We start from the raw sequence: 26,218 nt of genomic DNA, 5'->3' as shown, positions 1-26,218 counted from the left end.
TCCATCCATGCATTTTCCTACACAGGGTGGCTGGGAGCGTGGAGCCTATCCGAGGCGACTCAGGGTACAAGACAGGGCACACCTTGTACTTGGTGCCAACCCATTACAGGGCACTATCACACACCCATTCATTTACTTTTAGATTTATTAATTTAGCAGACGCTTTTATCCAAAGCGACTTACAAATGAGGAAATACAAGCAAAGCGATGTATCAGGCGGAGAACAATACAAGTAGTGCTACTATGCAAGATTTATAATCGAGTTCTAGACAGACAAAGTGAAGGCTACAGCAGGGGGAAGAGCTTTCTCTTATAGAGCCCCACAGTTATGGAACAGTCTTCCTATTAGTGTTCGGGACTCAGACACAGTCTCAGTGTTTAAGTCTAGGCTTAAAACGTATTTGTTTACTCAAGCCTACCCTGACTAGATTCTGTTCTACTACTTCGCAGTCATAATAATCTTTTTTCTCCCTCTCTCCTTTCGCCGAGCCCCACATGAATTTATGGAGATACTAGAGATCCAGATCCTTTCTGCCTCTGGATGGAGCTCAAATCTTCTCTAATTCCAGACTGCTGGGACTACGGCTGCTCCTAAGGCCATACAGACTTCATATAAATCCATAATGAACTTTTTCACACTATCTGTTGTTACCCAGATGAGGATGGGTTCCCTTCTGAGTCGGGTTCCTCTCAAGGTTTCTTCCTCTTAAAACATCTTAGGGAGTTTTTCCTTGCCACCGTCGCCACTCAGTGGCTTGCTCAGTTGGGATAAATTCGCACCTTTAATATCTGTATACCATGTTGATATTTCTGTAAAGCTGCTTTGAGACAATGTCTATTGTAAAAAGCGCTATACAAATAAAATTGAATTGAATTGAATTGAACAAAGTGCACAGAGTAGAGGTGTAAGAGCCAGTGTAAGTTTTTTTTTTTTAATAATATATTTTTTTAAATAAATAATGTGGGGGTTGGCATGTGAGGGGTTAGTTAGGTGTTCACGGAAGAGGTGGGTCTTTAGCTGTTTTTTGAAGACAGTGATAGATTCTGTGGTCCGGATTGAGGTTGTAAGTTCATTCCACCACTGAGGGACAATTAGTGTGAAGGTTCTGGAAAGGAACCGTGAGCCATGCTGAGTAGGCACTACTAAGCGTTGGTCGTTAACCGATCGCAGATTGCGTGAGGGAACGTAAACCTCAAGGAGAGTGTTGAGGTAGGAGGGTGCTGTTCCAGACAAGGTCTTGTACGTGAGCGTCAAGGCATTGAACTTGATACGAGTGGCTACAGGAAGCCAGTAGAGGGAGATGAAGAGGGATGTGACATGGGTTCTTTTGGGCTAGTTGAAGACGAGGCGTACTGCTGCATTCTGTATAATCTGAAGGGGTTTGATGGAGCTGGCTGGGAGGCCCAGGAATAGTGCATTCCAGTAGTCCAGTTTTGAGATGACAAGAGCCTGGACTAGTAGCTGTGTAGCCTGATCATACACTATGGACAATTTAGAGATGCCAGGGAGCCTACAGTGCATGTCTTTGGACTGGGGGAGGAAACCAGAGTACTCTGAGGAAACCCCCAAAGCATGGGGAGAGCATGCAAACTCTGCGCACACAGGGCGGAGGTGGGAATCGAACCCTCAAACCCGTAGATGCGAGGCAAACATGCTAACCACTAAGTCACCGTGCTCTCTGAATATATTCCTTTAAAAAAAAAAAATTAATGTACATAATTAGATATTAAGGACTGCTGATGTACCGTTAATGCTTTACTAATGCTTTCAAAGCAAATTAAAGGAACACCACATGCACCAGGTAAAAGATGCACACTAAAGGTACAAATGATTGAAGGTACCTTTAAAAGTGGCACCTCAGCATCAAGGAAATGTGTGGTTTGGCCCCTTAAATTCTGAGTGTTTAATGACACAAATCATATTTTTATTCTTTTTGCCATTGAAAATTCTTCCACTGCTGAAAAATCCAGCTTGGTCTGATCAGCTGCAGCTACCAAAACACAACCCAAGCTCATCAAACTGGGAGATTTGCCACCTGGTGGGTTTTTCCCAGCTTCCTTATTACTTATTTAAACTGATATAGTGCTAAAATAAATGTTTGAGATTTGGTAATTGCTTTACTTTTGAGTTATCTTCTTTACAATAAGCTGGCAATGATGATCTCTCAGTCTACTCACTGGCAGCTGGTCAGACAAAGCTTGATTTTTTTATCAGGGTCATTTCAAAACCTTTAAATGTGTTAAATATCCACACACCTTTTTAATCACCATTTTAAAACATTTCATGTCATAATGTGTTACATATGTGTTAAAATGAGAGAGATACAAATACAAAACTAAGAAGCATTCAATGATTTAAATGATCAGAGTTAAATTAAACAACATTTGGTGTTAAAAATGGACCACGAAGTCTGTGTTAAATATGATTACATTCTATCCAAAGTGACACAAACTGAGTCGTCCTTTTTAGGAAAAAACTATTTTAGCTATTAAGGTGAATAGCTAAAGGTTTTTTTTAAAAAAAGATCTTCTCTGTGTACATATTGCTTTATACATGATTAAATTAAGAAGAAATGATTAGATCACACTGCCAAAGTTGACTAAAATCAGTTGAATGGCAACATGGAGTCAATTTACCAACACTTCTTTTTCTATAGTCTCATGTCATGTATATATTTCCTGTCCAATATAACACTATAACGATATAATTTCATTCCTACTGTCCATCTGTTATCCAATCAGACTCCCAGAAGCCTTACTAAGCACAATAGTTGACTTATAACAGGTCCAAATATCCTGAGGAAGCTCAGCAAATTGCTTATAGTTTTGGGAGTCGCACACACACACACACACACACACACACACACACACACACACACATAACAATGTCTATTGTACTGGTCGGGTTAGTCATGATATTACCTATGAGATTTGATTGTGGAGGCTTTGCCTTCATCATTATCGTCACCATTGTCATCCTCTGTCTTTGAAAGTGAGACACATTTGTAAATATCTATGAGAGTTAATTGGTAAGTGAATAAGGAGAATACTAGCTTTGTATATTTGAACAAGAAGTCAAGCAGTCATCCACTAGGACCAGTATAGCATGTCTTTGTCACAATCAGTTTTTTTAATGATGCAAGAGTTTGTAAAAATACAGCCTGCTGTCAAGAGAGTTCATTATTTCCCCTATTTAGCTCCTAGTTTCAGTTTAGATTACTCAGCATTTTTTCTGTCCCAAAGAGCAGTATACTGTAATACAGTGTAGGATTACATGTGTACAGAAATGTTTCTAAAATGGTGGACAGTTCCAACCACAGTGACAAATTTATATTAAACAATATTGGGTTGGACAAGGAAATATTTATAAAGGTAATGATTATTACAGAGACTAGCTAACAGAGTAATCCATTCTAATCATTATTTAAGTTTTTACAACCTTCCCATATTTCTTCTATTTTATTTGTTTATTTATTTATTTATTTTTGTTAGCACCACCAAAAACCAGCCCAGTAAGTGGCTACAGAACAAAACAGCATATCTTAACAAATGTTTCTCAGTTGTGTAGCCGATTGTTGGACTTTACAGAAAGTTTTAAGCTTGTAGCTAGCTCACACTACTGGCAGTGAAACATTAATGTTATCTAGATAGATTAACTAACCAGCTAGCTAATATCAAAGCTTTGATAACAGTAGTGTGATCTAGATTTCATTATTACTTATCTTTTAACATGCTGTGAAACAGCTAGCTAGTTAGCTATCTATCTCATTGAAGTTTCACTAACTGTAGAGTGAGCTAGCTAAATCAGCTAGTTTGCTGCTAGCTAAAAAAAAAAAAAAAAAAAATTCTAGTCCTTTGCTTCTTGTGGAAGCCTGTTTCTGCCATGGAGGGGAAAAAAAGTGCAAAAAAGGTAATTGCAACTTTATATCTCAGAATTGTGACGTTATTTCTCAGAAGTCTGACTTTATTTCTCACAATTGCGAGTTTAAATCTCACAAATCTGCCTTTTTTCCCCCTCACAATTTAGACATCCACTTTACATTTAGTGAGTTACAATGAATGCACAGACAAAGCATTAATCAATCTGTATAAATAGGCTATATACAGTGAGAACAACACTCAGCTAGTCAAGAAAAGGAAAACTAGATGCTAATAATGACTTTTTCATAAAAGTAACAAGGCTTGTAGTGAAAGTAAAGTTGCACACAGGTACAGTTATTTTATCAGAGTTTTACATTTTGAAAGAGAACACTTTCTCAGACTTCAAAAGAAGAAGAAGAAGAAGAAGAAGAAGAAGAAGAGAGCAACTTGTGAGTGCATTCCCTCAGCACACAGGCAAAACTGCTCCTAGAGCCAGAAACAAAGTTCCAATGCTTTAATGATGTACTACATTAGGACTTGCTACTATCCATTATTATATTAAATTTAGGAAGTAATGTTCCCTAAAGCTTACCTAATGCCCATTCTCACTGGCATAAAGCCATTATGAGACATTACAGAACTCTTTGTAATGTAGCCTAACTAGATTTATGAAATTATGGCTCTAGGAAATGTAAAATATGATTTAAAAAAAATATCTCCTTCATTTTTATGCTCTACCGTAATGCCAAACAAAAAATTCAGACATTGGCTCAAAACATAAGGCAAGGTTTCCTTTTTCCCCCTCAACATCCCTCATATTTGGACATTCGGAAGACAAAAGGTAAAGAGAGATGCAGTGAGGAGTGATATGTGGTAGAGTGATAATGCAAAAATGATCAGATTTATATATGGGTTTTGCTGAGTTTCAGTCTTAGCCTGTGATACATAACTGGTTTTCGCTTCTCTGATTTAGACTAGTTTAAGACTAACAATGAAACAGAATACTTAGTCTGAAACAGAAGCCCTGCCCATGTGATTAATAACACGGGTGACCTTAAGTGACCTTAAGTGGCTCAGTAACCCCCTTCTACCACCACTCCTGAGTAAATAAACAGCATCAGGACATTTCTATACTTATAGAATAGAATTTTATTTATTCTTTACAAAATTAAATTCAATAAACACTTTTTAATGGTACATTTGTAACTTGTCGATGGCGAATAATTTTAAAAAGGACATATCTTACTATTATGATTTGTCCATATAAGACGTGTGAGTGAATTAACAGCCACTATTATTATTATTATTATTTGAAGTAGAATCCAGATTTGGATCAGTTTGAACATCATTTATGCAGGTTCTGCAGTTATGGTACCCACATGGAGCAAACAGACACTCTTACACTCTCTGTGACAGGTGGTTGCTATAGCAACTACAGCAACAAAAACATAATGACCAAAAATATAGCTCAGAGAAATATAACAACACTTACATACAGTTTTGGCCATTTGTGGAAAAATAAGAAGAAGAAGAAAAAGAAGAAGAAAAATACCAATAATAATAATAATAATTACTATTATTGTTAATAATAATAATAATAATAATAATAATAATAATAATAATAATAAGGCATTGGCCATATATACGATCTTTTAAAATCCAGGATATAAAGTGCATTCTGTAGGTTATATTGTAGAATTTATCTAAATCTATGATATAGATTTTCTACTGAATTCAAATGCAGTATGGGTAAAAGTATGGGTATCTAGTGTGACAGATGTGTGATGAATCTTATCTAGTCTTAACGAAAGCATGAACACTGTTCCTGAATGACTGACATGTAAAAGCTGGTTTATACTTTTACATGGAATGGGAGCGTATTTGCGTCACCATACAGATGAATGAATTCTGGCGATTGGTTGAGGCAGGAAGGTGTGTGTCGCATACACTGAAACATGGTGAAATATTTTGATTCCTCTTCTTTGGGTTTCAGTGAGATAAGGTAGAGAGAGACAGAGAAAGATAAGTGACAAGCTGCAGCTCCTCTTGTCACTGTGGGCATGAAATGCAGCTCACACACTATATTTTATTTATATCGAGTATAGAGTAATATAACGATATACAAAACTATAGATGGTGTTTCCGTTCAGGTTAGCTAGCTAAAGTTTGTTAGTACACTAAAATAAACTCCATTCATTCCACTTTAAAAGTGAGACTTTCATTTAGTTTTTCATTTTCTACCTCTGGTGGCTTAGTGATTAGCATGTTTGCCTCGCACCTTCAGGGTTGGGAGTTCAAATCCCGCCTCCACCCTGTGTGTGCGTGGAATTTGCATGTTCTCCTTGTGCTTTGGGGGTTTCCTCTGGGTACTCTGGTTTCCTCCCAAAGTCCAAAAATATGCATTGTAGGCTGACTGGCATTTCCAAATTGTCCATAGTGTGTGAATATGTGTGATTGTGCCCTGCAATGGGTTGGCACCCCATCCAGAGTGTTCCCCACCTTGTGCCCTGAGATCCCTGGGATAGGTGTGTGTGTGTGTGTGTGTAGTCTTCATGTAGCATGTGGATTCTTCCTGAGCTTTTCCTGCTCACACACACATGTCAGTTTCATGTCAGTTTCCTGCACTCAAAATTGTGATCTTTAAATGGTTATCATTTTTCAACACAGCACTAAACTTACATTTTTCCATTTAAAACAGTCTCAGGGGACTCCGTGTATGAGCTCAGCTTGTGATGCCACAAAATGACCTTCACAGCTTTGATCCAGTCATGGTCTTATATGCAAATTATTAGAATATGATGATGAAACTTTTTAGCACCAGAACCTGCAGGTTAAGCTATCTTTAACTATTTTAGTAGTTTCTTGGGCATTAAAAACTTATTAAACAATCGATTATCTACGTAGATTATTTTATTGTATAGAATAATAGTTATTATGACATTTTCTGAGGAAAAATTTGGGCATGAACACAATAATTAATTGCTTGGGCCGAGACACAGGACTAATGTCAGATCCAATCTCTAATTAAAGGACTAAAGAAGCTTTGCTTATGTTAAATACTTTAAATTCACTCCCTCCACAACTTCCCTTTTGTGGCTTCAAATCACCATGACAACCTGAGCCTGATGAGGATGGGTCCTTGCTCCATTATGTTTCCCATCGTCAGCTGAAAGAAACCCACATAGAGATGGGGAAATTGGTATTAATGAAATGTCTACATCGAGGACTAGTTTTATAAAATTGAAAACCACTGATCAGTTCCACACGGCTTGGATAAGTGGCAAAACATCTTCAAGATTAAATCATAGGTCCAGTCACTTTGATTACTAATAAACAAGCATGTGGTATCTTTGGTTTGATTTGTCCAGGGTGCAAAAGGAATTTTCATTAATAATAATAACACAGAGAACTACACTGTAAGTTAATGTGGCAAACATCCAACAACTACACTTCTAGCATCTAATATCAGAGGTATCTGATCAATTCTTTCCCTATCCGCTACCTTCCCTTCAGTGTTCCTTTCGAGGTTTCCATTCTCTGTTAGTTTGGCAAATAAAAATTGGCAAAAATTTAAATATAAAATTCCAGCTAAGTTGAAAGACAAAGAACCATGAGTATATATGAGAATAACAAAACCAACAGGCCTCTAAGATATCGGGAATAACATCACGTTCACAAGGAACGGGGACGGAGTCTTTGTCAAATGTAGGATCAGCTCTCATAATCTCTGTCTGCACCTCAGACATCTCCGTCTTAGAGAACAGACTTCCTGATAAACATAACCACAGCCATAACTACAAATTTATATTCGAGTTTGGTATATTCAGCGTTATAGTCATTTACAGTTAGCGACGACAGAACAGAGTCAGTTTATCAAAGAAGTGTATGACTTTATTGGTTAGAACTCAGGAGGATCCAATGACCAGATTATCACTCTCACCATATTTCATCTTCATCTCAAAGCGACTATAACAGAGAGATAGCGAGTGAGGAAAATAGTGTGTAATGGTGTAGATATTTCTACACACATAAGCTCAGCACCCTCTAGTGTTTATCAGGAGTGTGGCCACATTTTCTAATATATATAGAGAGAGAGTTCTGAAAATTACAGACGTCCCTGAACTGAAATGTGCTTCTCTTTGGCATGCATCTTAAACAATAGAAAGTTTTAGCATTTTAAAATCTGGTTACTTCCAGAAGTGAAAATGGAAAAAATGGGATGTTCAACACGCACATATGAGTGTGATGGTCAGGTGTCCACAAACTTTTGGCGTTATAGTGTACTTTCACACAGAGCAGCTATGAGATTAAATAGAAAGGAAAGTGAAACTGTAAAGCTCCTTTGAAAAGTCTTTGAAACCCACACAGATAAGATACACAAGATACAGTGTATACTGACTGTAACAGTTACAGCTAAGTGCAAAGGTTTGCATCACCATCGTTTTTGAGTGGGAGAAGACTCATTTTCCAGCCAAAAGCAGGGACAAGTCTGGGAAGGGAATGCACTAATTGGCTTCAAACACTCTGGCATGTTAGTCAGCTTCCTTAAAGGAGAACTGGGTCGTCTTTCTCAACCAGGAGGGAGTGTGGTATGGGCCTCCCTGTGCCAACTTGTCCATCTCCTTCTTCACTTTCTCCATGCCCTACACATATACACACATGACACATAACTGTTATGATTGGTACATTATACATGGAAAAAGTGCATAATATTTGGTGCATTCATACAGTTACTATGAATCTATAAGAGACCAATCAGCACTCTGTATTCAGAGTTAGCTGGACTGGATCTCTGACCTCTGAGGTGATCCTTGAAGTGCTGGTCTTGCCCAGTATCTCACTGCTTTTGGACACATTGTGAGCTGATATGGCCCAGCAGGAAGTGGAATTGATTTTTACTAATTAAAGAATGATGTTGTACATTTCTCTGTTTAGAGCTACATATATTATTGTGGAATGTCCATGAAACAAATCGGTTCCAGTTATCACTTACATTACAGCAGCTATAAACACTAGCTCCTTCAACAGCTTCTCTTTTTTTATCTTCTTGAAATTAATAAGACAAAAAAAATTATGCTTGTCATGTTACCAAGCAAAGCCCTCCATCCGGAAGACTTTCAATTCAATTCAATTCAATTCAATTTTATTTGTATAGCGCTTTTTACAATAGACATTGTCTCAAAGCAGCTTTACAGAAATATCAACATGGTATACAGATATTAAAGGTGCGAATTTATCCCAACTGAGCAAGCCACTGAGTGGCGACGGTGGCAAGGAAAAACTCCCTAAGATGTTTTAAGAGGAAGAAACCTTGAGAGGAACCCGACTCAGAAGGGAACCCATCCTCATCTGGGTAACAACAGATAGTGTGAAAAAGTTCATTATGGATTTATATGAAGTCTGTATGGCCTTAGGAGCAGCCGTAGTCCCAGCAGTCTGGAATTAGAGAAGATTTGAGCTCCATCCAGAGGCAGAAAGGATCTGGATCTCTAGTATCTCCATAAATTCATGTGGGGCTCGGCGAAAGGAGAGAGGGAGAAAAAAGATTATTATGACTGCGATTATTATGACTTTCCCATGAAAAAAAAAAATCTTCACCTCTCTTGCAAAATGCTGACACCAAGACTCCTTCAATAAATGCTAAATGAATGTCTCCTCACAGAAAACGTCGCCATTCTTTATACCCATAATAGGCTATGTATAAGTTACCATAGAAACAATAATGTGTAAGAATGAGTGTATTACTATAAACCTGTGATTTGCCTTGAACCAGGAACTACTGTCAGAGCTGCTGTTATAGAGAATTAACAACACCTTCTGACCAATCCAAGTCAAGAATTCAACAGTACCATGGTATAAATCTAATCCAATGACACAAATTCACTCACAATCATATACTATAAAATTATGATAACAGCTATTACACATTTTAAAGTCTTTCTTCTGAACTACAGCTTTAATGATATCAGGAAGTGGAAAGATATCACAGGAAATTCGGGTCAGCACTTCTCCTTTAGTAGCATTTCTTAATAGAAAGCACACTGTTTTGCATTCAGTCATGCAGCATAAAAATATCACATATGCATGCTCAAAAAGGAAGTTCACTGTACCACACTTCTTTTACTGTTTCTGATAAGGATCCTTTGACACCTCGGAAGTCCTCACTGTTTGTGATTCATTACTTTTCTAAAAATAATTTAAAAAATAATAACTTTACAAAAAAACAAAAAAAACTCACACACTAAAAAAAATAGTGGAACTAAAATAACATACCACTGAGCTAAATAAGTTAAGAAATAGTGAAATTATAATCATTTACACCCCAAAACTTTGGTTAAAAACAACAGGAGCAGTTTGATGTCGGCTGCAAACTTCAAATGATATTAGTGTTTATATGTTAATGAAGCACTGTCCTAAGATCCTCTTTGCTACAGTTTACATTGTATAACTACACATATCTCTATTACATAACCTGTTTATAGTTCTCACTCAGGGACTCTATCTGACTCTATTTTTTCAGGCAGCAACAGGGAGGCTTGCTCAGCAATTAGTCCCCACTTCCTGCAGTCTACAGGAAGCAGGAAGCTGTGAGGTCAGGGGAGTCGACTCACATATTTCCTCCTGGCCTGCTGCAGTGCCTCTGACTGCTCCAACCACCTGGCCTCCTCGCTGAACTTCTGAATGTTCTCATACCTCTCTTTGTTTTTGCTCAGCTCCTGCTTCAGAGTCCACAAACTCGCCAGGGAAATCAGAGGCATAGTGATGCTGCAGAGGGACAGAAGGAATCACAAAATTCCTATCAAACAAAACAAAACATAAATAACACTTCTAACCTGTTATTTCGCATTATTTCTTTCGGCTAACTGAAACTGGACAGTTGAAGATAAAAAAACAATCTGGTGATCTTCAAGTGTGCAGTTTTGGTGAGTCTGTGCCCACTGTAGCCTCAGATTCCTGTTCTTGGCTGAAGGGAGTGGAGGCTGATGTGGTTCTCTGCTATTGTAACCCGTCTGCATCAAGGTTCAGCGTCGTATGTTTTCTGAGATGCTTTTCTGCTCACCGCAGATGTAATGAGTGGTTTTTTGAGTTGCCATAGCCTTCCTATCAGCTCGAACCAGTCTAGCTATTCTCCTCTAACCTCTCGTATCAACAAGGTGTTTCCACCCACAGAACTGGCACAAGCAACCATGCCACATGCACTGAAATCCTATTTTCCCCCATTCTGATGTCTGATTCGAACATTAACTGAAGCTCGTGATCTGCTTATTATTAACTAGCGCTCAAACCAGACTTTTGCCTCTCTGTTTTCATACGGTTGCCTGCCACACATCTGGAAAACAAAAACAAAATACTTTCGTCCACATCGGTTTCGTTTTTTTTCTTTCTGCCTGCTAGGATTTTCGTGATAGCCATGTTGGCGCCTGTTTTCTGTTTTTATGTGCTTTAACAGAGGAACACAGCGAGTGCTTCCAGAGCTCTTCAGATAAAAGATAAAGCCCGTGAGACTACTTTCATGTACTGTTTACTCTCTCGCTCTCGCTCTCTCTCTCTCTCTGAGGTGTAGCTTAGAGAGAATAGATATCTTTATACCGCAGCACTCAATACTCGATGAATTTTCTGTTAGAGCAGTTCAGACAGTAGTGGCGTTTGTAATTCCAGTCACGTTTGTATTAATGAAAAGCTTTAAGTGACATTTTAGATCTGTATCGTCAGTAAATGTCTGTCACTTTTTCCTGTGAAACAACCCACACCCTCCTGCTTTCCACTGATTTTCCCTGATCTCTGTTTATGTTGTAAACCTCCTGTTTGTGTATGACCAGTATGCCGAGGGGAGATACTGGGTGTATTCCCCTGCTTCTCATCGACGCAAGCTCAGCTCGAGCTACGACGACTTTGTAAGTGAACTAAAAGCCAGTGAGATTAGCCGTAGCTCTAGCAGCTGATCCGTAGCCACCTTCATCCCCACACCCATCACTCTAGATGTCTGTTTACAGTACATAATAACCCTTCTGCTTCATCTGATCAGGTTTCTCTTTTGTTCTCTCTCTCTCTCTCTCACACACACACACACACACACACCAGGAATCCTGACCCAAGCAAACAAAGGCCTCCTAATTTAGATTATAGTGATGCAAAGGTTACTGAATGAATGCTGATGTAAATCACCTCATGCTTTTGCTTTCTCTGTCTGTCGCACTCTTGTCTCTTTATCTGTCTTTCTCTCATGTTGTCCGTGCTGCGTGGCCATCTGTCTGTGTGTGCATACCTCTGTCACTCCCCCTGCTGTTGTGTTGGTGGTGTAACCGCAGCCTCCAGAAGACAGGAGCTGGGTTTATTCGCCAATCCACCATCGCTCCGAGTCTCAGCCCGTTTCTGATGGAGAGAGTGAGGCAGTAAGTGTGGGGTTCCAACTGAAATGATCCAAAAGCCTACACAAACTCAGTGTGGATCTCCATGGAAAGAGACTTCCTTTTTTGTACTCGTTCTTTCTTTCAGTTATTCACTCTTTGACCCATTAATTCATTTGTTCATGTAATTATTTGAATGCACTTCCTTATGGGGGGAAAAACAGAAATATTAGTTATTCTGTGAGGGATGTTTTATAACTGCTATTACATGAGTAATAGGAACTCAATTTTTTATGGATGTTCCATAACATTAAGTACAATGTGTCATTCTTTCATTAACATCCATCTGCATTGGGAAATTGTTGTGTAGTATAAGAAGAATAAAGCACTTTGCTGCTACACGACAATGATCAACTCTTTAGTTGCAACGATAACTCATCTCACACCACGCCGTCGTTGATTATAAACTATAACAGCTCGTACGCTTGTGTTGTTTTCCTCACATATGAACCCTATGATGAGAGATAAGCTAACAGCACTGGTTGCGCTCACACATTGCTCTCTCAGTGTTCAGCTCTGTTTCATTAGCGCTAGCAGCGGGCAGCAGCCGGACCGGTATCAGGGTGACAATGAGCAAGGTCACTCCAGACACTACAGAGTGACACAGGCTAGTCGGGGTTTAACATGGAACTCTCAGATGTCATATTACACCTGTTTTTTCTGGTAACCAAATCCACTGTGTTGGACTGAGCATGACCTTTTCTAGACAGGTTTTATCCTCCTCATGATGAACTTTAGCAGTCTCTCTCTCTCTCTCTCTCTCTCATCTCGGGAAGCAGAGACTGGATATCAGGTCAATAGGACAGCTCAGCTGGCTGTACCCTCTGTACACACACTTCTCAGATTAGGCCTAACCCAATCAAAACCCAATAGGAACTCTTGTGCCAACATGACTGTGAACATTTGGGGTATAATTTTAGATTGGGTTTGAACCAGGCAAGTTCCCACGATTCAGCCCCAGTGTACAACAGGCGCAGTGACACATGTAAAGTTAAAAATGTCTGTTTATCGAGGGGGGTTCCCGAGTGGTGCGACAGAATCCTTCGCTCGGTCGTTAGGAGACATTGGAAACTTGAATTCATTTTAAAATATCCGCCATTTTAAATAAAACTGCTTTCAGAAGCTATAGCTGTACTGCAGTCCCTTACCAGCCATTAGCATAAAATCTATAAACGCTTAATATATTGTATTCGTACAGAATGACTTGGATGTGACTTGGATGGATCTCTTGGACATCCTTCGGCAGCAGCTGAGCACCACAGAGGAGCAGAATCGCGCACTCCGGAAAGCGCTGATGGCATGCGAGGCATGAGTTCAGGAGGCAGAGAGAGAGAGAGAAACAACGGGAGGTTGAGGGCAAGGAAGAGTGCGAGAAGAAGATAAGGAATATGAATAATTTGCTTAAAGGCTTGAACAACCGCCTAGAGCTCACCATAGACAAACTGTAGGGGGAGCTGAAAGTGTCATTGGAGAGAGAGGAGAGTCTGAAGAAGACTATAGAGAAAGCCAAGGTCAAAAAAAGAGAGGCTGAATTAGAAGGATTGCAGCATTGTTTGGATAAAGCCAAGGAGGAGGCCAAAGAAATTGAAAGAAAACTTAATACTGAAAGTAAGGGAACAATCGAGTCTTTACTGGAAAGATTCTTGTGATTGTAGAATAGAGATTCAGGTTACAGGAAATTATGGAACAGATAACTAAGTAACTGCTTAATCCTGGTCAGGGTCACTGTGGATCTGGAGCCTATCCCAGGAACAATGGGTATGGGACAGGAATACACTCTTGACCAGTCCATTGCAGGGCACAGTTCCAGGTGCCTCACAGTTCCAGGGTCTCTGGTTCAATCCTGAGGTCTGGTTACTGTATGTGCAGTTTCACATGTTCTTCCTGTGTCTGCGTGGGTTTTCTCCTGTTTCTCCGATCTCCTCCCACCTTCCAAAACATGCCCCATTGAGGGTTTAATCCCTGCTCACACCCAGTGTTCCGGGAATAGGCTCCGAATCCACAGTGACCCTGACCAGGATGAAGCATTTTTGTTGTCATACATTTCAGTGAATTTATCAAGATGTGTATTGAGTCATCTTATTAAAAAAAAACAAAAAACACTATCTGTGCTCCAGGGCTGGGATCTGATGCATTCATTCTCATGCCTCTAAATGATTTATAGAATTTTTTCCTCCACTTCTTTTTCATACTCTGACTCCCTTCTTCGCATCATTTGAACCCAGAGATTCACCAACCGAGCAAAACATATTTACCTTCCTTTTTCAAGACGCCTATCCACAACTGATCGATAAAGTTGCTTGCTGCTAGTTATGCTGTGTATCAGAGTGGATTTTTTTTTATTTATGTTTACACAAAAAAGAGATCAGCATCACAGTATACATTATTATAGCATCCTAAAGGGTATTGCAATGGCTGCGTTTTATTTATTTATTTATTTTAACAGGTGAAGCTCTGCCCTTAGAGAACCGTCTGTTATTTGAGTCTCTTGAGCGACTCAGAAAACGATTCATTCAAATTTGTTCATTGATTCATTCAGTCGCATTTCCTGTTAGACCAAAGTGATGTGCAGAAGTTTTTGGTAAGCATACGGATTTGCTTAAAGGACACACATTTCATTTGTGCAATGAAAGAAATAACCCACCATTGCTATTTTGTATATTGTTTGTCCATGTTCAAGAGGGTACAACATTGCAGAACCTTCTTTAACTTTAATTCAAGGTTATTTAAACAAAAAAAAAAAACTGACAAGTAAACTTGCCAGAGTCAAACTTGTAAGTGAAAAAATGGACTAAATATATCCCAGTATAGATTTGTTCATCTTAAGTGGTGTGTTTAAAAAGACAGAATCATTTGTAAATGAGACATATGTACTGTCTGCCCTTTTCTGTACAGCAAACACACTACACCGTGATCCCACGAGCCGGCTATGTCTGCTGCGAGGTAACACAAATCTACTCGAGAATGTTGTGACTTCCTTATTTTGCTCACGTTGCTGAGATCAGATCAACCTGCATGTGGGATTCCTGAAGAAAATAATCATGTTCTGGAGGAGGTCTTGTCGTAAAAAGGAAACTTGAGTAGATCCAACACCTCAGCCAAAGCTGTAACTGGATTTGCACACTCAGAAGATTCACTCACACGTTGCAGTGGGACACACAGACAGACACACAGACAGACACACAGTTTTCCCTGAATATTATCTGAAGTAAAGTCTCAGCACAGCATTATTGTATCTCTTAGATGACTGAAAATCTTCTAGTCTGGTAATAATTGAAGGTTAATTCTCATCATTTTTATGTTATCTGTTGCGAGTCTTATGTTATCTATTGCTACAGTTGAGTACAAAGTTTTGTTTCACGCCTGGCATGACACAAAGATAAAGAATTTTCATTTATAGCACAAGCCATTCATATTTACTTCATCACAAATAACCAGAAACGCTTATGGCAACCAGATGTCTGCTTTCATTTTATAATTAAGTCTGTCACACAGTGTAAGCCTTAGAGATTAATGATGCCTTGAGGCATGTTGTCTCTCAACACATATGTCACATAGTAGATAGAATTATGATCTGATCCTTTATGTCATGAGAAATATTTTTTCTTATTATGGAAGTGAAAGAAGCAACCTCCATAAGTTCTAGCAGAATGATTTTAATCTTCCATTAGGCCTACCAGATGCTGGAGAACTCTGTTTTATGGATATTTCTTCAAAGCACTGCAGGCTGGATCATTAAAGCCGAGCCATTATTTCCGCTACATTAAGGAAATGCACGTCACCACAGTTTGTACTGTAAAATTTTATTTCATGTCAGAAATGTGTGTGTGAGAGTGTCTGGTATGTGTGCATACGTGAGTTGAGAAGCTATCAAAAAGAAAAAATATATATTACACATATTGAATATTAGCGGCACGACACGTAGAGAGAAAACGGGAAACGAGTGTACTGGGGAGTGGAGTGGTGGTTCGGCTGAGGGTTTGGGTGATGGTTGGTCGTCATGGTTACAGGTTTTGACAGCACTGCAGTTTGCTACCCTTTTGCCCGTCCGTGGTGGGCGGCACGCTGATGTCCACCACGTTGTTCCCTGGAGACTCATCGTGAGCTGATCGATCAGCGATCTGCTTCTGTGATACGATGCGATAGATCTCTGCAAGACAGAGCAGAGGAGCTCAGTATATATAATCATACTTAATATTGCGTTCACTCGGTCATCTACCGGAACTTACTTGTGTCATGAAGGTTCGCAGAAGTAGTAAACTGGTAATACTGGTTTCAGCCACAGTCGAGAACATGAACATGAGCACAGAACCTACTGCTGTAACAGGACCACATTTCGGTACAGCAGAGGCCACACTTTCAGACAATAAAATGCCACCGGATATTTCTACAACTTGATCATTAAAACAAGTTTCAAATGTTCACTTTGCACAGGTATACAGGTATACGGGGGCAGTGGTGGCTTAGCGGTTAAGGCTCTGGGTTAATGATCGGAAGGGAAGGTTGGAGGTTCAAGCCCCAGCACTGCCAAGCTGCCACTGTTGGGCCCTTGAGCAAGGCCCTTAACCCTCTCTGCTCCAGGGGTATGTGAAGAAAACAATTTCACTGTGCTCTACTGTATATGTGACCAATAAAGACTCATCATTTGAACCCCTTAACATCTCAGAATCTGTTGTAAATACACGTCTTTCCTTTTTGTTTCACTCTACAGTATAATTCATAGTAGTTACTGAATAACATGCTTTCAGATGAATACCTGAATAATAAATGGGAGTTTAAGCTGGTATGTCTGCAATATCATGAACTCAACACTTCAGTAAGTCCCAGAAATTTCCAGCATGTCCTTGATGAGACCACTGACCGATCTCAAATTATTATGAATGTGGGTTCTTTGGGTTCTCAGAATCAGTGTATGGTTCTATGGATACCAAAGAATCCACTTCCATATCAAGGTTTCCTCGTGGTGCGTCATATTTAATACACACCCAGATATGTCCTGATCCAGATGAATCCTCATAATCCTAGTTAAGTAGCTGCTACCATATGTGCACTTTTGTTTTGTTTTTTTATAAAGACTTTCAGATTAAAGAGTGCCATTGCAGCTGTCATAAAATAACTACACAGAGCATAACTACACTCTCAACTTCTCAGCTGTAAATTCTGCACTAACTTGCGCATGAAAAGCCATCATAAACCATTTACACACAAACTATCCTGTGATCTGTTAGCATTTTTATAACAACCTGAAAACCGTAACGGTTTGAAGCGCTTATACGCCCAGCCGCCATGACTTTGCTCATGTGCTTGGATGGCACATTGACCTGTGCATGCTTGAGCGATTAGACCAGGATGTATATTGCATCACACTGCTCTCACGAGATTTTCCTACTGCGGGTTAATGACCTCACATAAACCTGAATCACTGCTGCAGTGGGCTGGACTTCTAAACTTATATTCTCACACGCATTCTGAGTGTGAGTAATATTCTGGCACAGCATAGTATTATGTTTGACATGATGTACCTGTTAGAATGTTCTTGAACGCCTCCTCCACGTTGGTTGAATCCAGAGCTGAGGTCTCGATAAATGACAAGTTATTCTTCTCTGGAAACAATGAAGGAGTGTGTTAGCGTCTCTTGTAGTCATATAACCTCCACCTACTTTCTTTTCTTTCTATTTCTAAATGACATGCATTGAAGTACGCCTGCCTTTTTCAGCCTAACTCTCTGTGTAGTTTAGTGACACCATTTGTTCTCTCCATCAAAAAAACTATAAAAGAATATGACCATTACTCCATTGCTTTGAAATCCACCAACCTAAATTTTAGTCCGACTCTTTTGGATTGTGAGGAGTTTCTGAGTATAAGTCAGCCGCTGAATGGAAAGAGGATTCTCTGTTTATTATATAGCCAGGTATATGTTTCGTCCACTGAGTTACACATCAGAGGTGGAGAAATGATAAATCCATTAGCTAATGCGCTGTAGAAGTACTAATGTAGCGGCACTGATTCTGAAAAGATGGTCTGTCATCAGCGCACGCTAATTATTCCGCTTAGTGAAAATGGGTCTGGTGGATGTGTGTAGTGCAGCAGGAGGTGTGATCTGAAAGCATGTGCTATAGTTACAGCATACATTAAATGGCAATACATTTAAACACAGTTATATATGAAATGTAACCTTTTTTTATTTTTTTTGCTATAGCCATTAAGGAGCAATGTTGGTTTTTTTTTGGGGGGGGTGGGGTTTATGGTTGCTTGTTTAACCTATCTGTCTGCCAAGCAACTACGAATAAAAAATTAATAGCCCAGAAAGGAAATCTGCTTGTCCTGGAAGCGTGGGCTACTGATTTGTCCATGCCTGCACATATTTCTAAAAGCTACACTTGCAGAAGAATATCTGGGGCCCATTAAGCAGCAGTGTAAATAGGAGTGTTGTTACTGTTATTCTGTCACATGCATATTACAAAACAAGTGAAATCAAGGCTGGATTTATGTATACAAGACAATAATTGTTAAGAGATTTTCTTTCCTGCAGTATACAAGGGAAAATCTGAGATTAAAAGTCACCAAAACCTATTTTTTTCTCTATATCAAATAATAAATTACTCTTAATAATAAGAGAAAAAGGTAGAGAAACATGCCTACACTTTCACCCTCATCATTAATTAGAAACTCCTCTAACACTCGACACTTCCCATTGTTCGCATCTGCATATGGATAGGCTCTTACATTTATGACACAATAACAGTTCAATGCTACAGTGGATCGAAAACGGTTTTTTTCCCACTAAAATCATTCTTATTCTTTTTCACTTTAATTAATAGGTTACATTTTTTTACAATAAAGCTAGGAAAGATTCTGACATGATTTCATTTTTTTACACCACAAAAACCGTCCATTTTAATAGGGGCGTGTAGACTTTTTAGATCCACTGTAACTCAGATTTTCCTCTAAGATTATCAAGAAGAGTTTCTTTAAGCATGTTCCCTCATTCACACTCTTTGCCTCACTCATGCTGTGCGTACCTGCAAAAGCCCGGGCCTCATCGGTTGGCACTGCCCTCAGGTGGCGCAGGTCACTCTTGTTGCCCACCAGCATGATGACAATGTTGTTGTCAGCGTGGTCCCTCAGCTCCTTCAACCAGCGCTCCACATTCTCGTATGTCAAATGTTTGGCGATGTCGTACACCAGCAGAGCACCGACTGCACCCCGATAGTAGCTGCGTTGTACATAAAAGACATCGATCAGCTACACCTACACAGGCTTCGTATTTTTTTGTGGTACGGTTAGGATTTGCATGAACGGCCTCATGACCTGTGTGGTTACTATTCAAAATCTCTCATAGGTAAGTAAGGGTCAGATGGTACAGTATATTACCTACAACACAGTGCAAGCTACATCCTTTAAATTGCAGAGCCGAGCTTCAGTAATATAATTGAATAGAAATGTAAATCATTTCTCATACAATCTTCATGAAATCTTCCATTTTGACTGTGTACTGTGATAAATCATGCTGACAGGCTCTATAATAACGGCCCCCGACTCTGAGGATAATAATAACGATGATGTAATACAGTTTTACACCGCTTTGTAGTGAATAGCTTCCATTTCAAAACTGTACAATGCATTCCTTCAGTTAACGCATACATTTGATCACTGAAGCCAAATGTGTTCATGTTTTTACTTTACTACATCATGTGTCTTTTCCAGTAACGAATCAGAAAAAAATGTATAGCATTTTCGTTGCAAAACAAGGAAAACTGACAGCCTACTGTCAGACTGCTCAGTTGCTAGTTAAGTTATTAGAAAAGAACCAGATGACTGAACTTTTCTTTTTATTTTATTTGATCAGCGTTCCATGATATCACGTTGTGAATGACATATAATAAGAACTACACTGAACTCCCATGCTGCTGGCGCCAATTAAAGAATTAAACTTACCCTACTAAACCTCATTAGGTCTGGCAGGTTGATGGCTGTGTTGAAAATGGCATTTCATGTATTCTACTCATATGTATAAAATGTGTATTAATACGCAGGTGGTGGACAACATGAACTGGCACCTGGGTGGCATGCTAATTGGGCTTCAAGTATGTGGAAAGAGGTTGTCAGGATGTACAGACTTTCAGCTCTTTGCCATCAAATTTCTAACAAAAACAAATGAAATAGTTCAACACAACGAATGCTTCAAGTGGTTCCTCCAAATTCAACTGAAAATGCAACTTATAATGATTTCTCCAGTTTCAAAATTACTCAACCCCCTGAATAGAATCCCTCACAACAGCACAAATATGCAAAACAGGTGTTGACTTAAGCACACCTGATGTAACCAATCAAGGGCTTCATTAGTTGCACCAGGTGTGCTTGAGCTGGAACACATGAAATACCTGAAGTGACTAGGGGTAGAAAACATATGAAATACCTGGACAGGGCAGAAAAAGGAAGCTATCGACGGCTGCGAGCAGATTTCTGAGAAGGCAGGTTGTGAAAAACCCTTGAGTGACTGCAAAAGACCTGCAGAAAGACTTGGTGGCAACAGACACTGAGGTTTCAGTGAGCACAGTAAGATGTGTACTAAACGCAGAAGGTTTCCATGCCAGAACTCCAAGACGTACGCCATTACTGACCCAAAAGCACAAGAAAAGTCTTAAAATCATATAAATAAACCACAGAAGTTTTGGGATTCTGTTCTGTGGAGCGATGAAATGAAACTTTTCGGAACTTTTCGGAATTATGGATCAGCGGTATGTCTGGAGGAAGAAGAATGAAGAAAGAACACTCTGTCCACAGTCTAGCATGGTGGTGGCTCGGTGATGCCCTGGGGCTGCTTTTCATCTTCTGGCACTGGAAACCTGCAGCATGTGGAAGGCAAGATGGATTCATTGAAGTATCAGGAAATCCTAGGAGAAAACGTCATGCCGTCTGTGAGGAAGGTGAAGCTTGGGCGTCATTGGACCTTCCAACAGGACAATGATCCCAAACATACCTCAAATTCCACCAAGACTTGGTTGCAGAAGAAGTCCTGGAAGATTCTACAGGGCCATCACAGTCACCTGACTCGAACCCCATGGAAAATCTCTGGTGGGATTTGAAGAAGGTGGTTGCAGCATGCAAACCCAAGAATATTACTGAACTGGAGTCCATTGCTAATGAGGAATGGGCTAAGAATCCTTAGGAACACTGCCAGAAGCTAAGCATCTCGTTTGCAGCAGGTCATAACAGCAAAAGGGTGTCTACTAAGTACTAAAGACGGTTGCCATGAACTGGTTGAATAATTTTGAACATGCTACCCTGCATACTCATATTCCATACCACTATGAGGAACAGTATGTATTATAGTAGTACAATATGTCTGCCATTTTGAATCAGTCCATGTTTACTGTCCAATAGAGGCTTTAATAGAGGAGTGAGCAGAGCAGTCTAATTAGCAATCCAATGTGTTCAAGAACAAAGAAATTGATTGTTTGTTGGGGTATCCAAATTAAAATGTTCAGTGAAGCTGGAAATGACTTACTATTGGTAGAATAAATACATTTTCAAACATTAAAGAAATATTAGACACTTTTAGGGGGCTTGACTCCTCCAAGGCACCACTGGATCAGTTTGTGATGGAAAAGTGAATTTGTGCCTTTCTTTAAGTATACAATTTAGCACCAGTGGAAAAACCCCAGCCTGTGCCAGTAAGGGAGCGTGTCACCAGTCTCAGTTGGTCTAGATGGTCAGGTTTGATGGTTGTAGAGGAGTTTTGGACACTTAAAGGCTGGTTCTAGATGGTCTGGTTTGATGGTTGTAGAGGAGTTTTGGACACTTACAGGGAGCCAAACTGGCCAATTAAATAGACCAACCTAACACCAAGTAGACTAGGCTGGGAGTCCACCTGAACCAACCTAAACCAGCTACGATCATCAGCACATCATTTAAGGCTGCTGTATGCTTCTATAGCCTAATGAAGGATAATATTTAACCAAATACTTAACCTCAGATGAAAGGTGAGCTAGATAACAGATTCAGATTTAAGCTAACATTATTAGGCTACTTAGGCAACTACTGATGCAGAATAGCCACAGGCTAGGCCTATTAAAGCCTGATAGTCGCTCATGGTGTACTCACGCTGAGGTGATGGCCCGGTAGCGCTCCTGCCCGGCCGTGTCCCAAATCTGCGCCTTTATCGTCTTGCCGTCCACCTGGATACTGCGGGTCGCGAACTCCACCCCGATCGTGCTTTTACTCTCCAGGTTAAACTCGTTGCGGGTGAAGCGTGACAGCAGGTTGCTCTTCCCGACGCCAGAGTCTCCGATAAGAACAACTGCAAACGGACAAAAAGCACAGAGTCAGCAAATTCCAGCGTCCTCAAGATTCAGGCATGAGACTCCCCTGATAGACTGATACACATTTGTACATTTATACATTTGAAGATCTTTTTTTTTTACCTTTTCAAACATAAATTCAATTCAATTCAATTTAATTTGTATAGCACTTTTAGCGATACACATTGTCTCAATGCAGCTTTACAGAAATATATCAACACAGGATAGAGATTTTAAGTGTGTGAATTTATCCCAATCGAGCGAGCCGGTGGCGACGGTGACGAGGAAAAAACTCCCTGAGATGATATGAGGAAGAAACCTTGAGACGAAACAGACTCAGAAGGGAACCCGTCCTCATCTGGGTAACAACAGATAGTGTGAAAGTAAAAGAAATATGATAAATATGATGACTAGGCAATGACCATTTTACTACAGGAACTAACACTTTGTCGCTTTGTCCTTTTCACAAACTCATAATATGACAAATCCCTCCTGGATATGCAATTTTACATACATACATACATTCATACATACATACCTAGTTGTACAATCTGGGGCTTTCTTTGTGTGTGGAGGTTTTAGGCCTTATCTCTCATGCACTCATGGTTAAAGCTGTAGGATTGCGAAACCTACAAAATAAATATTCAGGCTTCTTTTCCGACCTATCCACTAATTAATACCGGACACACCAACCCATTAACAGGTCAGACTTTCTTAACTATATCTATTACTGTGATCATGCCATTAAAACTGCAAATACTCACCAGTGAAAGCGTTTAAACCCATCAAACAGGCAGATCTCCATCTACTCCAACCAGAGACATGTCTGATATTCATAACTCTCATCAGGATAACTATAGATATAGTCATTACGATTACACCTACCTTCATCATGTAAGCTATTTCTGTGTTATTATGAGCGTATTCAGTGTTATATAGGCTACATAAGGGCCTGGCCTTTCCATCCTGCGCACACACTTGCTGTGAAAACATCCAGCCAAGTGAAACCAGATGTTTTGCACATCTATCTCGACGCCTATCTGATATCGATGCTGCTGCGGGCGTTGATAATGTGGCAATAATAAAAATAAAACCGCTTTCTGTGGGTAATGCGCGCAGATCAAAGGCTAGGAAGATCCTGTTACTTTCGCGTTGCACCATTTACCCGAAGACATGAATATTGAATTGGCAAGGAAACAAAAGAGTGATTATTAAGCTGTAAAACCCCCCCTCGCAGTGCGGGAGAATGCGGCTGCCCAGAATTTACCTTTGAACAAGAAATCGTATTCATCGTCCCTGTTGCCCATGATAGAGAAGACCAGCGGCGACCCTTACGTCCGAGGAGAAAGACGCAAAGCTATGGACGTGGTATCGAGTGTCCAATGCGAAGAGTGGGGTGAAAAAATAAAATGAAATGGGGGGGGAAAAAAGACAATGCGCCAGTTCTGGCTGTCACATAGAGCTGACCGCAGGAAGAGCGAGCTCTCTGCTCTGCAGAAGGGGAGGAGTCCCGGTGCTCACTCATAAACACACAAACACTGACCACACTGACCACACGGGGGCGCCAAACTCAACAATATCACTCGGTTTACATCCTGCTGCCTCTGAAGTAAAAAAAAAAAAATCGAGCTGATAAAATAATTCACGTGAATTTAAAATGAGGGATAAACATTTAAAAATAAAATAAAATAAAATAAAATAATACAGTCCTCTTCCGAAACTACTGGAACAGCAAGGCCAATTCATTTATTTTTGCTGTAGACTGAAGACATTTGGGTTTGAGATCAAAAGATGAACATGAGAAGAGAGTTGATAATTGTAGATTTTGTTTCCTGGTATTTATATGTAGATGTGTTAAATGACAAAGTATTTTGTATCAGAACGCCCAATTTGTACGCGAGCAAAAAATATTGGAACAGGTGACTTCCGCATGTTTCTTGTTACCCAGGTGTGTCCTTTTGGATTGATTGTTTCAAGAATAAATAGCTGGAAATAGCCTAGCCTATCGAATTAGCCTTCGTTTTCTTCTGTGAAGACTGCATTTGCTGTTAAAAAGCTGTCTGTGGGAGAAAAGTAAGCCGTTTTGAAGCTGAGAAAAGAGGGGAAATCGATCACTAAACATACATAGTCAATACAACAATTCGGAATGTCCTGAAAAAGAAAGAAACCGCCAACGTACTGAGCAACAGACACCGAATGGGTCGGCCAAGGAAAACAACAATAGTTGATGATAGAAACATTGGATGTACTCATGATCCAAAACATACAAGCTCATCTGTGAAACATGGTGGAGGTAGTCTCATGGCTTGGGCTTGTATGGCTGCTTCTGGAACAGACTCACTAACCTTTATCGATGATGTATCTCATGATGGTAGCAGCAGAATGAATTCAGAAGTTTGCAGGAACAGTTTGTCTGCCAATGTACAGAGAAATGCATTTAAATTAATTGGGAGGAACTTATTCATGCAGCAAGATAATGATCCAAAACACACCTCCCAACTCGATAAAGGACTTCATCAGGGGGAAAAAGTGGAAGATTTTAGACTAGCCAAGTCAATCACCAGACCTTAACCCAATTGAGCAGGATTTCACCTCCTGAAGAGGAGACTGAAGGGAGAAACCCCCGAGACAAACAATAACAATAAAATAAAATAAAATAATGTGTGGTTTTCTTACTATGTTACCTCCCCAACAGAGTTTTTAGACTGATGGTATTCTTAGTCTGTGACCTTGTGAACCAATATCAGGATTTATTGATAGAGACTTCTGTAAGTCACTCTGGATAAGGGCCACTGCCCAATGCCATAAATGTAAATGTAAAAGCCTGGAAAAGCATCACAGTGTCAGTAATGTCAGTAAGTCGCATTGACATCAAGGAATATGCCAAATATTAAGTGTTATTTATTTTAATTTACTTCAAATCTTATCTGTTCCTATACTTTTGCTCACTGCCGGGCCATCACCTCAGCGTGAGTACACCATGAGCGACTATCAGGCTTTAATAGGCCTAACCTGTGGCTATTCTGCATCAGTAGTTGCCTAAGTAGCCTAACTATGTTAGCTTAAATCTGAATCTGTTATCTAGCTCACCTTTCATCTGAGGTTAAGTATTTGCATAAATATTATCCTTCATTAGGCTATAGAAGCATACAGCAGCCTTAAATGATGTGCTGATGATCATAGCTGGTTTAGGTTGGTTCAGGTGGACTCCCAGCCTAGTCTACTTGGTGTAAGGTTGGTCTATTTGGTTGACCATTTTGCCTCCCTGTAAGTGTCCAAAACTCCTCTACAACCATCAAACCAGACCATCTTGACCAACAGAGCCTGATGACACGCTAGCCCCCTGAAGTCTCTAATATTTCGCTCATGTTGGAAAATATTCCGCCAACGAATATATTCTACCAATGGTTATTTATTTATGGCTTCATTGGACAGTTTCATTTGGATACCACAACAATCAATCAATTTCTTTGTTCTTGAACACATTGGATTGCTAATTAGACTTCTCTGCACACTCCGTTATTAAAGCCTCTATTGTACAGTAAACATGGACTGATTCAAAATGGCAGATGTATACTGTGCATTGCATACAGCATATTGTACTACTATAATACATACCATTCCTCATAGTAGTATGGAATATGA

At 39.7% G+C, this 26,218-nt stretch overlaps 2 protein-coding genes across 2 annotated transcripts; both read right to left on the bottom strand.

Annotated features, from left to right (window-relative positions):
• Window positions 1-8,985: 8,985 nt before the first annotated feature.
• On the bottom strand, window positions 8,986-12,639 carry LOC128624540 (mitochondrial import inner membrane translocase subunit TIM44-like). The gene is made up of 3 exons (XM_053652289.1): window positions 12,028-12,639; window positions 10,473-10,626; window positions 8,986-10,047 (listed from the first exon to the last, which is right to left on the bottom strand). Exons 1-3 carry the CDS (start codon window positions 12,030-12,032, stop codon window positions 9,982-9,984), a joined length of 225 nt encoding a protein of 74 aa, XP_053508264.1. The 5' UTR covers window positions 12,033-12,639; the 3' UTR covers window positions 8,986-9,981.
• Window positions 12,640-16,056: 3,417 nt separating this feature from the next.
• On the bottom strand, window positions 16,057-24,140 carry rab11bb (RAB11B, member RAS oncogene family, b). Its single transcript, XM_053651759.1, has 5 exons — window positions 23,841-24,140; window positions 22,377-22,572; window positions 19,292-19,485; window positions 17,792-17,872; window positions 16,057-16,419 (listed from the first exon to the last, which is right to left on the bottom strand). The coding sequence occupies exons 1-5, from the start codon at window positions 23,878-23,880 to the stop codon at window positions 16,274-16,276; spliced, it is 657 nt and encodes a 218-aa protein (XP_053507734.1). The 5' UTR covers window positions 23,881-24,140; the 3' UTR covers window positions 16,057-16,273.
• Window positions 24,141-26,218: the final 2,078 nt, after the last annotated feature.

The sequence above is a fragment of the Ictalurus furcatus genome, chromosome 20, assembly GCF_023375685.1.
Source record: "Ictalurus furcatus strain D&B chromosome 20, Billie_1.0, whole genome shotgun sequence".
NCBI lineage: Eukaryota > Metazoa > Chordata > Actinopteri > Siluriformes > Ictaluridae > Ictalurus > Ictalurus furcatus.
Note: the sequence above shows the minus strand (reverse complement) of the source record. Positions and strands in the feature narration are given on the sequence as shown.